Source organism: Phalacrocorax carbo, chromosome 4, assembly GCF_963921805.1.
Source record: "Phalacrocorax carbo chromosome 4, bPhaCar2.1, whole genome shotgun sequence".
In the NCBI taxonomy this organism is placed as follows: domain Eukaryota; kingdom Metazoa; phylum Chordata; class Aves; order Suliformes; family Phalacrocoracidae; genus Phalacrocorax; species Phalacrocorax carbo.
The window spans coordinates 10,446,005-10,461,776 of record NC_087516.1 but is presented as its reverse complement, the minus strand read 5'-3'; the positions used below and the strand labels follow the sequence as shown (position 1 = coordinate 10,461,776).

Below are 15,772 nucleotides of genomic sequence, written 5' to 3'. Positions count from 1 at the left end.
TAAGGCGGGGGAAGAAGGAAGAAGGGCAGGATGTTCAAAAGTGATGGTGTTTCTCTTCCCAAGTAATGTTTATATGTGATGGAGCCCTGCTTTCCTGGAGATGGCTGAGCACGTGCCTGCTGATGGCAAGTAGTGAATGAATTCCCTAGTTTTTTTATTTGCTTGCGTACACAGCTTTTGCTTTACCTATCAATCTGGTTTTATTTCAACCCATGGGTTCTCACTTTTCTCTTTCTCTCCCCCACCCCACCCAGGGGGGGAGTGAGCAAGCCGCTGCGTGGGGCCGAGTTGCTAGCTGGGGTTAAACGGCAACAGGGTGGAAAAGGCAAGAACAACTTCCATGTGGAAGATGCCCTATCCTGCTGTTTGTGTTTGCTAACTTCTCCAAGAGTATCTAAGCTCCATTCATGTCTAGTCTGTAGGACACAATTGCTAATATATTAAGCAACCTTTCCCAGAGGTCATCAGTATCCTGCTGCATTGTCAAGTAGCATTCTTTTGATGTAATGTCAAAGCAACCATTAGAGAAAATAGTGAAGAAAAGCCTCTACAGGGCCACCTTCCAGAACTACTTGGATCACAGTAACAGCCAATTTGAAGGAGCTAGTCTGTAAACACAGACTGTCCTCACAGTGAGGCCAGTCACCCATTGGAATAATCTCCCCAGGGAAGTGGTTGACTCGGCCACATTGGACACTTTCAAGAGTCGCCTGGACAGGGTGCTGGGCCATCTTGTCTAGACTGTGCTCTTCCTAGGAAGGTTGGACTAGATGATCCCTGAGGTCCCTTCCAACCTGGGATTCTGTGATTAGCTCTGCAAAGAAAACAAACCAGAGAAATATTAGGAAAATGAGTAAAACATGAGTATAGCACCAGTTGTCTCTAAAGGCCTCTTCACTGAACCATCAGGCACAACTTTTTACATGTTCCAAATTCATCATTATCTTGCAGACACAGAAGGCAACAGTTTTAACTATTATTTTTAAAAAAAGCAAGGTCAAGCAATAAAGCAAGGCTGCTGCACCAATCAAATAGCAACTACACGTTTAGTCCCAGTGCTACAGCAGGAGAGAGCTGAGCTGCAACAGCCTGTGCCTTCAGACAATGAAAGCTTTTAAAGCTCAGTCCTTTTTCAGACCCTTCTTAGAAGCTGAAACATTCTCAGCTGAGTACACGCACTCATAGATGCTTGCTTTAATGAACTGAAAGTGTTGACTTCCCACTGGTGCGTCAGATGGACTTTTTCTCAAGCAGTGGAAACAATCGTCTAGGCAGCACTTGCGTGGGGCTTCAGATACCACTGAGCTGCTAAAGTACCTTTTATAATAAAATTGAAACTATGAGGAAAGACCATTCATTCTTCACCTCTGAATCAGGAAGTCCACTCATTCAAGCAATCATCAGCTCGCGTAGCAAAACACGTAACATTCACACCATCCCCGCCACTCCTCCTCCAAACATTAACTCACAGAAAGCTGCTCGAGGCTTCCTCAAGCCCACCAGGAAAATCAGCGGGGGCTTTTTGTAGCTATAGCTTATGGTAGTCTAAGGTCAACAGCTAATTTCAGCCAGGGAAAGCCCATTGCCATTTATCTATTATTTCCTTTCTATAACTTAGAGCAAGTATGTTAAAAAGGGAAAGGCCAAAGACGAACATGATGTAGACAAAACCAAAGAAGGCTCTTCAACAAAACCAGCCTGAGACAGTATTAACAAACATGACACTGCATGCCAGAGCTAATACTCTATTCCACCAGGAACAAACACTACTATTGCAATGCTCACACCACGATTATCACGTAGTGAAACAGCTTGTCGCAAGAATATGTCATCTCCCTCAAGGCTGATGTAAACCAAGCACTTCACCATCTAATGTTCGACATTTGAAATACATTATATGAATACAAGTTGTCATGAAAAGCTGCTTGCTTCAGTACCTACAAACAGGAGACCTCGATCCTTTTCTTACCTCATCGCTCCCATCCTTCAGTTCCTTAGGCATTCAGGTAACACATAGCTTACTAGAAGAAGCATCAAATGGTTTGAGACATCCAAAGGTACTACAAAGCTTCTAGCAGCAATCCAATATACATGGAAAACAGTCCTTTCTCCTCTACTGCTGTCATAGGGGTGGGCAGGGAACCATGTAGGGAGAAAGAAGCAAAAAGAGACAGTGGGGCTTTTAAACAAAGTGGGGAGGGAACATACTTAAAGAAAATGAAAAATTGGGAATGGCAATGCTATTTCACTTACAAATTCTTGAAAGGCATGGGTTAAACCCCACTCTTTCCCCAGAACTTGCTTAGAAGCCATTAGATTGCTTTTACCAATATAGACAGAAAGCTTAGAGACATGAAAAATGAGCCTAAAGGCTAGAAAATATATTAACAATAATAATAATAAAAAATAAAATGCCAACTTATTACAACCAATAAATCAATGAACAGATTGCCCAAAGCGGTTGCACACTCTGTCCTCAAAGGTTTCCAAGGACAAATGGGATAAAGACCCAAGTAACCCAATCTGATCTCAAAGCTGACCCTGCTTAGAGCAGGAGGCTGGACTGGAGACTTTTATAAGTCCCTTCTGACCTGAATTATCCTGTCCTGAGTTTCTGTTCTGCAGCCTTCCTGCACTCAGCCTTTGACTAAAGAGATTATCAAACTCTTCAAGCCTGGCAATACAGACATGCTCACGTGCAGCCTTCAGAACTAAAATTCCCCTTGCAGGCTTTCCAGCCTTACAATATTATAGTGAGGAAGTCATTAAACTTCTTGCCCAATAAAACAGAAACACCAACTCTGTGGTCATCTATTGCCAGGTAGTGCAGCAGCTTTGAGAGAGCACAACAGAGCTGGGCAACAACCCTGGAGGTGGCACAGGGAGGATGCTGTAGAGCATCTAAAAAGATGCCCAGGCTGGCACATGTGTTAGACTTCACTACATTACCAGATTTCAGGCTCACTAGAAACCACAATCACTGCAAAGATTGCAGCCCACATTTCTTGTCTGTAATCAGGCTGGCATACAAGCATGGCAGGCAGGGTGGCAGCAAGGTGGCATCTTGCAACACACATGGCCTGAGCCCATCTCCTTGAAGTGTCAAACTAGACTGAGTCATACTGCACTGAGTCAAGTTCAAATTTTTAAGGGGAAGCCAAAACCCCTGCAAAATGCCCGTTTCCTGATTATCGGTGGCCAACCCTCCACTGGGTGCAGACTTCCCCAACAGCCACCTTGTGTCTCCTGAAAGCACTGCCAGCAGGGGCAGGATGCTGCACCAGGAGTCCTCTCTAGAGCATGCTATCATCTTCACTGGTCTGTGCTAAATATTTGTTTTCTTCATTAACATAGGGAGAAGTGCAATTAAAATTTCAGCTAAACTTGTAAAATGAACCTCTGTTTCTGTCACATCTGTTTTTCTCATCTGTTCCAGATAGAATTTATAGCACTTTCTGATGCCCTGTTGGTGATCCTATTTATTTTGACAGGAATAGCATCAAACTGCTTTTTCTATCTTTATTGTTACCTGAAAACTCACCATATTTTTTCCTCCCTGGAGGAAAGCAGCTGCTAAGTTCTGCTTTAAGAACTCATTTGTCCTTTGAGGTATGGACACTGAGAACCATGCATGGGGTAACAGGGACAAAGAATGGGAAATTATTTAAAATTTGCATAAAACTTAAGACATTACTGATGCTTATCCCTAAATATGAAAAAGCATCTAGTGTTGGCAATGGAAAACAGAAGGGGAAGATGACAGTGAACATAAAAAGGAAGCTTGCCTGGCCACAAAGCACATGAAGTTCTGTACTGGCCACACCACTCTCACTATGGCCAGAGCATTTCCTTTCCTGGGCAGCTTCTCTGACAAGGGACTGCCAGAACACCACTACAAAAGGGAGCAAAAGTATTTCAGCAGTTCATCCTAGAGGAAAAGCAGGACATAACTTCCAACACTCTGGAAGGACAGGATCCATAATTATTGTTTCTGTCAGGTGAAATTCAGATCTGTTATGTTTTGAAACCCCAGTTTCCAGTGTAATCAAGCTTCTGCCTTGGTTACCCAGACAAAAGGCCAAACAAACTAAACCTAAGCGAACACTACCCCGAAACAGCACTCTAACCTTACAGGTTAACCTCTGGGTCTCATCACCACTGAAAAAGTTACAGCTTTTGCAATCTTGGCAAGTACAAAACACTGCAGCTGATATGTTTTAATCTTCTGCACAGGTTATGGCAACTTTTAAGTGATCTAAAAGCATCACATACTCCTTACAGATATCTAGCATTCAGTGTCCTGTCTTGCTAGTTAAAGGGAGGATTATTTTCTCACCTGATGACACCAGAAAAATGTGTTGGTGTTTTGTTTTCTTTTTTTAAACAAAGTGTAAAATTTCATAGTGAATTTTCAATAAAAAGCTTTAAGAGGCAACTTTTCATTCTATTGGAATAAGGCTATCCCACTAGACCAAGATGCTTAATCACACTTGGCCAAGATTCTCGCATATACCTGGTCTCCTTTGTTTGTGTTTGCACAGCAAACTCCCTCTACACTTCTCAGCAGGAAATAGCAGATCTAGGTGCTGAATTAGAGGAACCCATTCTGAGCTGATCATTGAAAATTAGCTCACTCCCATGCAAATGAGTACATCTGCTATGAGATGAGGATTCTCACTCAATGCAAAACTTGCTGCTGCTGCTGAAAACTCTCAGTTTCTTCCTATTAGCAAAAGTAAGGTGAACAAAATAAGTCATGTGCTTTCCCGGAAATTAATTTCTAGTGGGTAGAAAACATTGCCATTCTACACAGTAGACAGCCACTGTTGGAGATCACATTTTTACCATAGCTGAACTACATGAGGTCCTGTATCTTTAGAGTTTCTTAAAACATTAAGCATAATCCAGCTGACTCAATTCCTCATATACAGGCTGTGATGCTGCACCAGGTAGCCACTCTGTGCAATACCGATCTCAGAATGTAACCTATACCATTAATTAGCATTTCATGTTCCCATCACCTCACTTACTAGTTGCTACTAAACTTCTGCACAATACCTTTCAGATGACAATTCCACCATATGCCTGTTCCATGCTCTAAGTACCCTTCAGGGGTATAAAAGAAGTATTTAGTAATGACTAAGCCACCTTTCTTTCAGTGATGCTTGGCTTAAGGGTCACTTCACAGCTCCTATTCCCACAGGGCAACACGGACATATGTGATGGAAAACAGCCACCAGATTAACCGGATACCCTGACATGGTGACAAAAGACAAATTTACTAAAGCCAGGAGCAAGAGGTGAAACTGGCGCACAGAAAACTGGGCACTAAGGGTCTGGATTGCAATCCAGCCACAACTGAGGTACATGCTTCCTGATTTATGAGAATCTACCATGAGAGATTACAACAGACCAGGAACTCCATAGCTCCTATCCATCCCAGCAACTGTCCCATTCAACACAGGACATGCCGCTACTATGCTAGGAATGGACGAGCTAAGAAACAAACACCAGATCATTCCTCTGCCTCTCATCCAATGCTCTTCAGAGAGCAACTAGGATTTTTACTTCATTCTGACCCCACTAAGCTTACTCGCAACATAGTCTGACTACAGCACAGGGCACTCCATCCATTCTCAGCCACACAACTGTCCACACATGACAAGAAACACTACCATGTGACGGTGGCATTTCAGGCATACATGAAATAATGGTTTAACTGAACAAATTAAACCCTGTAAGTATTAATTCCTAAGTTCTGCTGTGAAAAAGCCTCAGGAGCACATTACCACTTACACAACCCAATTGCTCCTTAGATATTTCCTAGGAGCTTCAGCCACAAGGTCTTTAGAAGCAAGAGGGATCGATGAGATGGTCTGGGAGGTGGTGTGAGTAAACAGATGAGGAAGAGAAGATTTAATGCAAAAATCACCATGAAGCAAGAGGCTAATGCTTCACAGTGCTTCCCCTCTTTTTTTATCCAGAGACAGTTCTTGTATAAATCCTCACAACATAACACAGGCTTGTAATTCAGCCACAGACTCAGGCCTCTGGATAACTGGGTTAAGTCTCCAACTCTGTTTCAGACTTACACTGTAGCTGGGGCAAAGCTGCTTCATTTCTGCGCTGATGCTTCTTGTGTAAAATGGAATAAAGTAATAGTTGCCTCATGTCTTCCTTGCCTCATCTATTCCAGTAGTACACCTGTGTCAGCTTGGAGATGTCTTTACCACAGTTCAGATATTCATTCATAATCCTCCTAAGGAAAGGCCAATTCTCAGCACAGTGATGAATTGCATGGGCAACAATAAACCAGAAATACTGTCAGCAGGTTAAGGCAAAGCTGTTTAAGAAAATAAGTGGATTAAATCAGAGTCCTTTACCAAAAGAAAGTAACACATTTCCAAAGAGTTGTAGGACGCAAGAGATTGCACTAAAGTAGTACAACAATATTCTACATGATTTACAAATCAAGTTAAAATGCAAAAAGGAATTGCTAGAGACCTTAGGATGAATAAAAAACCATTTTTTTTTTTAAAAGGTACTTAAACCCAGCTATTTTTCTCTTCTTCATTTACCCACAGCTACCTAATTTTGGTTATCATGCAAGACACAATGACTGAAGTTGTGCAGAGCACAACACTTGCTCAGCACGGTCATGAAATCACATATCTTATGAAGTTTAGGCCTATTAAAATGTTACCACAACCAAAAAAAAAAATTAAAGAGGAAGTAGGATTTTAAGAAGTAATCTCAGTGCAATGTTTAAGCCTTACACATTTAAAACCTTTAAGACCAATAACATTTTAGTCCATTACACATTAAAAGAGGGCTTCCATATTTACACACATAACCGAAATAAGTAACATGCTTGTTTTTCATACTTATGCTGCATTGTCTCCTGCAATCTAACACACAGAATGCATTCCAGGGCTATACCCAAAAAGAATTAGGTTTTGTGTTGTGTTTTTTTTTCCTCCCAGTCATTTCAAAACACTATCACTTCCACAATTTCTCAACCAGCTGCACTGTTTCCTCATTGGGCTACTTTTGTTTGGGTGATTCTGTATTACAGCAACATTCAAGATTGCTTAAGTTGCCAACGGTTACACATTACGAAGTATCAATTGGCATCAAAACCAAATCCAGAGTATAAATGATAACCTCCCAGTTTAAACACTTAAGTTTGTTTTTTTTTTAGTTTTGGGGTTTTTTTTGTTTTCTTTTTTTTTAAAAAATGAAACTGGGCAATAAGCAAAATCAGCCAACCATCCTGGAGACTGATCTAAAACCGCATTTGGGTTCCAGCTGTTTTTAATAAATGGTTCTCCTGCAACACCATACCATGTCATGCTGACATATGGCTGGTATGAGAAAAGGGAACTGTCAGCAGGTCATGCCAGACCTTGTCTGTCCCTACACCCCATCATTTAAAGGATTCCAACCCAAGGACAAACATACCTTTATATGGGTAATGACTTCAACATTTTAAGACTTCTCTTCCATGTTTAGTCTACTTGCATGTGTCACACAGATTATCATGTCCTAGTTCAAGGCATTGCCAAAAATCTACGTGTCTGCCAATGCCTAATCCATTCAAGCCCCTGACTCCTACGCCTAAGATGTTCCAAGGCATGTAGAGATGACACTCCTATTGCACAAGTGTAGATTAGCATCCAAAAATGCATCTGCATGAAGAGAGAGGAAAACAATCAGGCTATACTGGCTAACACTGACAAAAGCAAGAGACTGAAAGTTCAGACCATGTGAGAACATGCCAACTCTCTCCAGTAACTCAGCTGTGACCAGTTAAGATTGCCCAATTGTTAAGATGAGTTCAAAATGGATTTCAGAAGAGCAGTTACCTTAATGATCGCAACTGGTCTTTGAATGAACAGAAATGAAGAATTATTTCAGAAGCAAGTAACAGTTCTGATGTGGCAAGATGATTATTTCTAACACCGCATAATCAGTACGATGATCTGCCTAATTCTTGCACTTCTACTTGTTCACCTCACTATCTAGCATTACGTCCCCAGCAGAGAATTTTAGAAGTATCCGAAACCTCCTATGACTTTACATGTGCATTTACATAACTCTTTGATCAGTGCTCAACTACCAATTATGTTTTTGTACCACTTTACAAAGCAGCAAAACGCAGCATGGACAAGTTGAGTGATGTACCCACAACTTGCTCTGGTAGGTTGCTCGATGAACTGCTTTGCTAGGTGTAAAACTGCTGGAATAAGTATGAATAAGAAGTAACACATCACATAACAACAAAACACAATTTAAAAAACCTGGGACTGCCTGTGATCTTCAGTTGTAATTCTGGGAGGAGCTGGCATAATGTCGGTGAAGATAAATGGGGCGGGTAAGAACAGAATTGTAGGGCAAAAGGCTTAAATCTGTTTTTTTAAATAAAAAAGAACAGTCAATACACAATTTCATGCCTCTTGTCTCAGAGTATAACTCATGATACAGAAAGGATAAGATTTTCTGCAGGACAGCCTTCAGAAAGTTCCCCCACCTGTGAAATATGTAAAGTGTGACCAAGGTAGATGACAAAGGCTCAGAGGCAGCTGGGGAGAATGAATGACTGAAAGAATTTCACTATAGACCACAAAATGGCTTGGCAAGTGACATGCACCACAGTTACATTACTGAAAATGTTCATTAATTCTTTAAATTGACTTTTCAAACATGCACTCTGAGTCTAGGAAGGAAAGACATGTTACCTTTTAAAGCTTATAAAATAGATTGATGGCACAGAAAGGAGTAAGTAGAAGCCTCATATAAAATAAGTGGTAGAAAACTGCATTTTCATTACTCTTCTCAAACGGAAAAGTTTGTTTACTTGTTAACTAGGAGACAAAGGCTTTATCTGCAGACTGTTATAGAAAATAAGAGTATACCCAATTAAGAAATCCAAGAGGTGACCTTGCATGAAAGGATAAAGGCAACAGTATTGTTGCTGTATTAGATCCTAGTGCACTAGGGCGCTCCCTCTTCCCCTCCCACTTTCAAGAGGCAGTTCCTTCAACACATCTTTCAGTCAGCAAGACTACACAACTGTGGTCCTGCTCCCAGCCTTGAGAATTCACTCACCAGAGCAAAGAGCTAATACCCTGATATAATCAACATAGTGAAGAGGCTGATGTAATGTTACTTAAAACTTGTCTTTCCCTGTTAGTCTGTTAGAATTGCCCCAAGAGGACCTCTCAAACTGGCTACTTCTAATTTGCCCTCAACTTAACAGAAAATAAAACCAACCAAAAAACCCTGAAAACCTCAACTTGACTGCCCTTAGCAATACTGTAGAATCCATTTAGTGGTCAAGCAATAGATGGACAAAAACTTGTACAAGGTCTTGAAGACAGAGTGCATGAGAGAAGGGATATGTGTTCAAATATCTGACTTCAACTGACTGATTCCTGCTTTTTTCCCCCTTTTGGAACAAGGCAGCTTTGCTGATTATGTATTTCCAGTTAATATGGAACCGCTCTCTCATGAGCTTGATGCAGGTGAGCTGTTTGCAGCATGAAGTCTGTTAAAGCAATAGCAGACAGCAATAAACTCATTTGACCTTATGAGTTCAGCATTCCAGCTTTTCCACTCCAGACCCTGCATTCAGAATTAGTATTTCAGTCACAAGCAAAACAACATCATGCTGCTTGGGTGCAAAAAGACCCCCTCCAAAACCAGTGCAAACCATTGTACTAACGCGATTTGAGTCAACAGCCTGTTTAAAGGAAACCAGAATGGGAAAACAAGTCTAGACATCTTTCCCTCAGAAAAATCAAACTAGTGTAAGCTGGTTGAGTGACATACTTGGTGTGGAATGCATACTAGTTTATGCAATATGAGTGACATAATCATTTGTGATTACACCAGTATAGATTTTGATTTCTTCTTCCATTTAATACTAGGCGCCAGTTTTTCTTCACAGATACTATGTCTGCCCACTGCCTCCTGTCTTCATAGATGGTAAGCTGAACATAAGTATTACTTGCAGGAAAAAGATTACCGTCTCATATGTCCCTTGCGAGTTAACAAATCTGAAACTTACAGCTCATGGGTATTAGAGCATTGTCAGAGAGATGCTGGTGTTACTTTTCTGTTCAGCTTCCAGACAAACTGGTGAAGAAAATGGAGGTTAAGAGCTGACATGAGACTCCCAAATGCTCATCACGTTTGTCTTTGGGTGATTTCCAGTACATGCCTCTTGACACATTGTGTCTAAACAGACATGTGTATTGCTGTACTTCAACACTGAAAGTAAAATTTGGTTTAAACAAACGTCCAGACTGCATACAGTCCCCCCTCCTGGCAACTTTGCCTAAAGAGCTGCTAACAACAGAAAAACCCTACATATTTCTGTTCAAATAATACCTGTTAAAGGCTACAGACCTGTGACTGAAGTGTGAAAATATGCTTCAAGCCATCGTAAAACCAGACATTCAAACTACTAGAGGTTTAAAAGAAAAAAATTAATCACTGAGAAAAATGTATCAGAAAAGACACAATCAATACATACCTTCTCCCCTTTTGTTATTGTCTTCCACAGAGATAGAAATTGGGCACCACCCACTTGAAAATCCCATTTGTTCCTATCGCCTTCATAAGCAAACCAGTAAAAACCCAAGAGTACAGTTACAGGAAAACATAGGTTTACCTCACATGGTTTTCAACAGTTCATGTAGATCCAGAATGCATCAACAGGTAGTTTCTTCCACATCTCTAAGCACTGAGCTGGAGGAGGCCCAACTGTACAGCTAAAAGGAGCAGCAAAGCTGAAACTAAACACACCGACCTGTAAAGAATAGAAATGAGGCCCAAAGGTTTGGTATTGTTACTTCTTTGTTCAGTGGGGAAAACAGAATAGAAGAGAAAAACATTCTCCTTTCAATGACAGTTCACTTTCATCCGCTGCCTGTAGCAGCAGCAGAAGATACAACATTTTTATGGTTATTCAACGTTCGCAGTTAATGATGAATGAGGTAACAGAGGGCAGACAAGTTGCTGGAGGTTAGGAAGGCATTTAAAATTTGGAAAACTGGAATTTTTTGGAGAAGTTCTTTCTGATAGACAGGAAGAGGAAGGGAGACACCCCAAATCAACATTTCTGTGACTTGACTTCAGAGAATTCCCCTACCAAAAGCTTCAAGGCTTCAGATTTCCTGGAGGTTTAAATACAAAGAAAGAGCCAAAGACAACAAAGATACATACTACACACCTAATCTTGCTCAGACGTATGTTACAACACAGCAAGTAGAGAATTTTTTTTTTTTTTTTTTAAGAATAGCTTCTTCAACTACAAGTTGCACACCTCCTTTTGTACTGGGAGATGTTTGAAATTGTGACTATTAGTGTAAACAGTTACCCCAATTAACATTAAGCATTAATTTCTCCATTGTGATACAGCAGGATCCACACTAAAGTAAAGGTGAGCAAACCTTTCACTGACACAGAAAGCAAGCTGCAAAGCCCTTTTGAGCAGCAGGGAGCATAGTGAACGCCTACGCACTCAACAGTCATTATGTGAATTAATTTTCAACACATCAATCTTCTTCTCAGGCTATGGTGAGATTTGTGCTGCCAGCATGGTGAACCTCAGCTACACAGTTTTAAGTACCAACGATGCGACACCAAGAAAGCATGCTGGAGACTTCTGAACTCTCAGTTACATTACCTCAGAAAGCAGCAACAGTGAATGCCAAGCACAGATGAGACATGCCTGTGTAAGAGAGCTCTTAGAGCACCCAATATCAACACTGCTCAAGATACAAACATTTTGTGCAATTATGCCCTCTTCCATGAAGTGCCTGAAAAAGTACCACACCATAGATTCAGCAGCACTGATATCAGCAGACAGGCCTAAAGTAGATATGCCACCACTCACCTCCAGAGCTTAGATATTAATCTTTCATACAGGATAAGGTGAGTAAGGAATAGGGGGACAAGTTACACTAGAGTTATCAAAGCAGCCCATTCTCAAAGGTGGAATTCTCCCCTCTTCCAACTCTCATGAAGAACTCAAATTTACTCAGTCATGATGGAGGTCTCCTCTACTTGAAGTTACCTTTGAAAGTATTTTATCTGGATTGAACGCATCTGAACTACACAAATACCAGTGCAGAACATCTGTTTCCAACATGAGGTTACAGTGTTGCATCTAAACCGACTTCACATCGCTACTTATTTAGGCATTGAGAAACTTTCTCATAATTCAGCAAATCTGTAATAAAACTATAATGAATAACAGTAACTCATTTGCCCAAGGCCACAAAAGTGGTAGAAATGAAGCTAGTACTTTGAAACCTCCTGGCTCCCAGACCAGTCCATGCTTAACTTAATTATGAATTTCGAAAAATATGACTTGCCTTTAAGTTCTCATCAAGATGCAACAAAGGGAGATCCATGGAGACCCATTCTTCATGTTTTCTGTGTAGTGCATGGGATCATGTCAGTTATACTGATATACCATGATGGAACATAAGATAAGTATCTTTGAAAAATATTACAAATACACACATCTACTCCTCAAATGCAAAAAGACTACTCTGTTGTCTTAACCCAGGATTTCAAAATAAAGGGAAGCACGTGACATTCATGTATCACCCTTGAACAGCTTTGTTAATAGAGAATAAAGCCAACTTTCTTCCCCATTTACTAGTGAAAATAAATGCTATGAAATGAGTTTTCTAGCACCATTAAATATCTCAGTACTTTGAAAGCATTCCTACGCTAGAGAAGCTGAGATCTGCACCAATATTTGCCAGCGTGACATCAACTAGTTGTTCCATCCCATGCCTCAATTTGCTGAGATCACCCACCGTGAAATTACTAGTGATGACATACACCGCCACCTTGTGTTATGGTTCAGAACTGGAAAAGCCTGAAAAGCTGGATTCCACACAAACATCCAGCTTCAGCTGTTTTAACAGCATTTTTGTTTTGTTTTGTTTGTTTTTTTTTTCCCCACAGCCACTGTCCCACATGAGCAGCCTCTCCACTCCTACATAACTAAGATATAACTTGGGCTGCAACAGGTGTAAGCCTCCATGATCCCAAGAAACAAAGTTCATTCTTCTCTACTAACTGATGCAGGTACTTTCAACAGCACATAGTTTTGCAGAGGCAGTTGGTGCTAAGTGGCATAGATAATAGTTTTTAAGTTTGGGATGCTATTCCTCCAGCAGAAGCAAATAAATATATTAGAATACTGCACTGAAAAAAGTGAGACTAAGCTATTAATCCCTTCCTCAACCTGAATCTGAAAAAGAATAATAGAAGTTTACCCATTTACATTGCTGGACTATATTTTGAGAACAGGTATTGGGGTCATCCCCTCCTCTACAAGAGGAGACCGAGGGCTCATTTACCTACAATAGCTTGGTACAAGTTGAGCAACTATATTCTGTACCAGCAGCACACACTGGGATAGGAGCTCCAGGACCAACAAGAGGGACGTAAAGTTGTAGGTACCTCGGTGGTCTGTAGCCAACCCAATCCTCCTGCTACATCTGAGCCTCACAGGGGACATGGAAGCAAGCATCCATTAAGCATTCTCAAGTCCAAAGCTGAGTGTAATTACTCTGTGTCTTGCAAAGCAGTCCCAAGCCCAGCGGGTGTATCACAGAAAAATACGTGTTAACAAGTAGAAGAAAAAAATGTGGAATGGCTCTGGAAAAGGCCGTTAGTGGACTTTGCATGTATTTAAAAAGACAATACACCTTCAAAGTGCAAGTCTTATTTTCTTAAAAAACCAAACCAAAACAAAAGACTGCTGTATAATTTGGGTAAGTACAGTCATCTAGAGGTAAAAAAAGCTTCTGTTGTCTCTATTCTGAATAAATAATAAACAGCGCAAGATCAGAAAAACTTCTACAAATGCAATACCTTTACACAGATCCAAATCCTAAATTATCAGTTTTCTTCCATGCTGGACAATACTATGCAAGCTGTAAAACACTACTATATTGGTAACTATTTACATAATAGTAGCATTGAGCCTACCTGCTTAATTTCTGCACTGACATTAAACTGGAAATTATTCTATTACCTTGTTTCTGACAAATGATCTATTGAAATAGAAGCATTACAGTAATTCACAGAATTCACAGGCTTAATTCTAGCGTTCAGCAGGAGTCCGTGCTCTAGCAGATAGCAGTTTTTCCCCATCAGGTGAGCTGGCAAACAAGTGTTGGTAGAGGTATATGTTAAAATCAAGTAGCATTTGCTGACCAATTCTGACACAAGCCGAAATTTAGTTTAGACCACCATTATTTTTTTGGTATGTTTCTTTTTTTCCCTCCCCCCCACCCAAGCAGAAAAAAGCAAGACACAAGTCTTCTGCCATACTAATGTATTCCATCTTTCAAAAAGAAAGACATGATTTTAATATTACTTAACAATATGTTAAAAAAGTAGCCAGTTAGGCTTCAGTGTTAATACAATTATACACTCTATAACAGATTTGATAGTGTGAGTACTGTTCTTTTTTAAATTTTCTCATTCTGCAAGTATTCTTACACAAGCTGGCTACAAGTCAGAAAAAAAATCAAAACACAAATAGCGTAACTTGTACACTCTTAAACAGTAGATTGTGAAAGAACTGAGGAAATACTTGTCCCGTAAGAGCCTCTTTTTCATGAAGTCATGTCAGGAGAATTCTGGAGCAGATGAAAGCACAACTGACTAGGTCCATTCCTTTGTCAGGAGTCAGAATGACAAAACATAGCTAGATGCAGAAGTGACAGGAGCCACTGCAGATGATGCAAACTAGTATTTTGGCCTCCACCCAAGCCTAAGCATTTAAAGTCTTTGAGGCCAAGGCATTCAGAAGGAGATGGAAAAGAGCTATTGTTCCAACTCCAACAGCATACAGCTACAATCAAGTAAGTCTCACTCACAGACTACAAGCACACAAGCTAACAAATTCAGGTAGAAAGTGGCAATTTTTCAGTCCGCAAGAATTATCAGGCCAAAGGGTTCAGTGCAGATCCACACAGCACTGGGGACAAGGCAAGGCAGCACTGGCTCAAGACCAGTTAAGCTCTCAGCACAGCAGGACAGGTAAGTGGAGTTGTCGTTCATTGATTCCTGCAGGGTTCCCTCCCCATATTGTGTCATTTCAATGTGCAGCAAAGGTGGTTTTTTTCAAGCTAAAATTGGACCAGTTGATGGAAAGTCTCTGCCTTGTCTGTCTGGCAGAATCCAAGCAGAACCTGAAAAGAAAACAGCGACAAAGTGAAACCAATATACTTAAAACTCAAACCACAGCTGTTACCCTCTTTTGAAAAGCAGCTCTCATTCAGAAAGACAAAACCTCTTTAAAAATCATACCTAAAAAAGAAACACTTGTCCAGCACCCAGATGCATCATAAACCAGTTACTCTTGATAATGCAGTTGTGTTTAAAGTAAGTGAATGAAGTAGCAAAGAATGCGGCATATTTAGCAGCACAGAATCTAGATGAATGTTAACTAGAAACCAAGCTGACATTGCTGTGTTTACCAAAAAACCTTGTAACAGAGTAAGAGTGACCAGTAGGTTATGCGCAAAGCAGAAGCACCAATGGCACAGGACACTGCTGCATCTCGTCCGAATACAGCAAAGTTATGCCTGAGACAAAGACCTGAAAGGAGGATTGTTTATAATACAGCAGATAAGTAGCCCATATTCCTGGAAAAAACAACTTTAGAATAAAACTCTACTTCTTTGCTTTCACTGAACACAATTTATGGAAGAACTTTTGAAAAAGGCTGGCA

The 15,772-nt window shown here is 40.5% G+C and overlaps 1 protein-coding gene across 4 annotated transcripts in view; it reads right to left on the bottom strand.

Moving 5' to 3' along the window:
- Positions 1–14,353: 14,353 nt before the first annotated feature.
- Positions 14,354–15,772, bottom strand: part of FAM193A (family with sequence similarity 193 member A) — an 83,606-nt gene continuing 82,187 nt past the window's right edge. For all 4 annotated transcript variants that reach the window (XM_064448996.1, XM_064448993.1, XM_064448995.1 and 1 more), the window contains one exon: positions 14,354–15,230. In XM_064448996.1, coding sequence (XP_064305066.1) covers positions 15,137–15,230 — 94 coding nt within the window. In that variant the 3' untranslated portion in view covers positions 14,354–15,136. The remainder of the gene's footprint in view (positions 15,231–15,772) is intronic.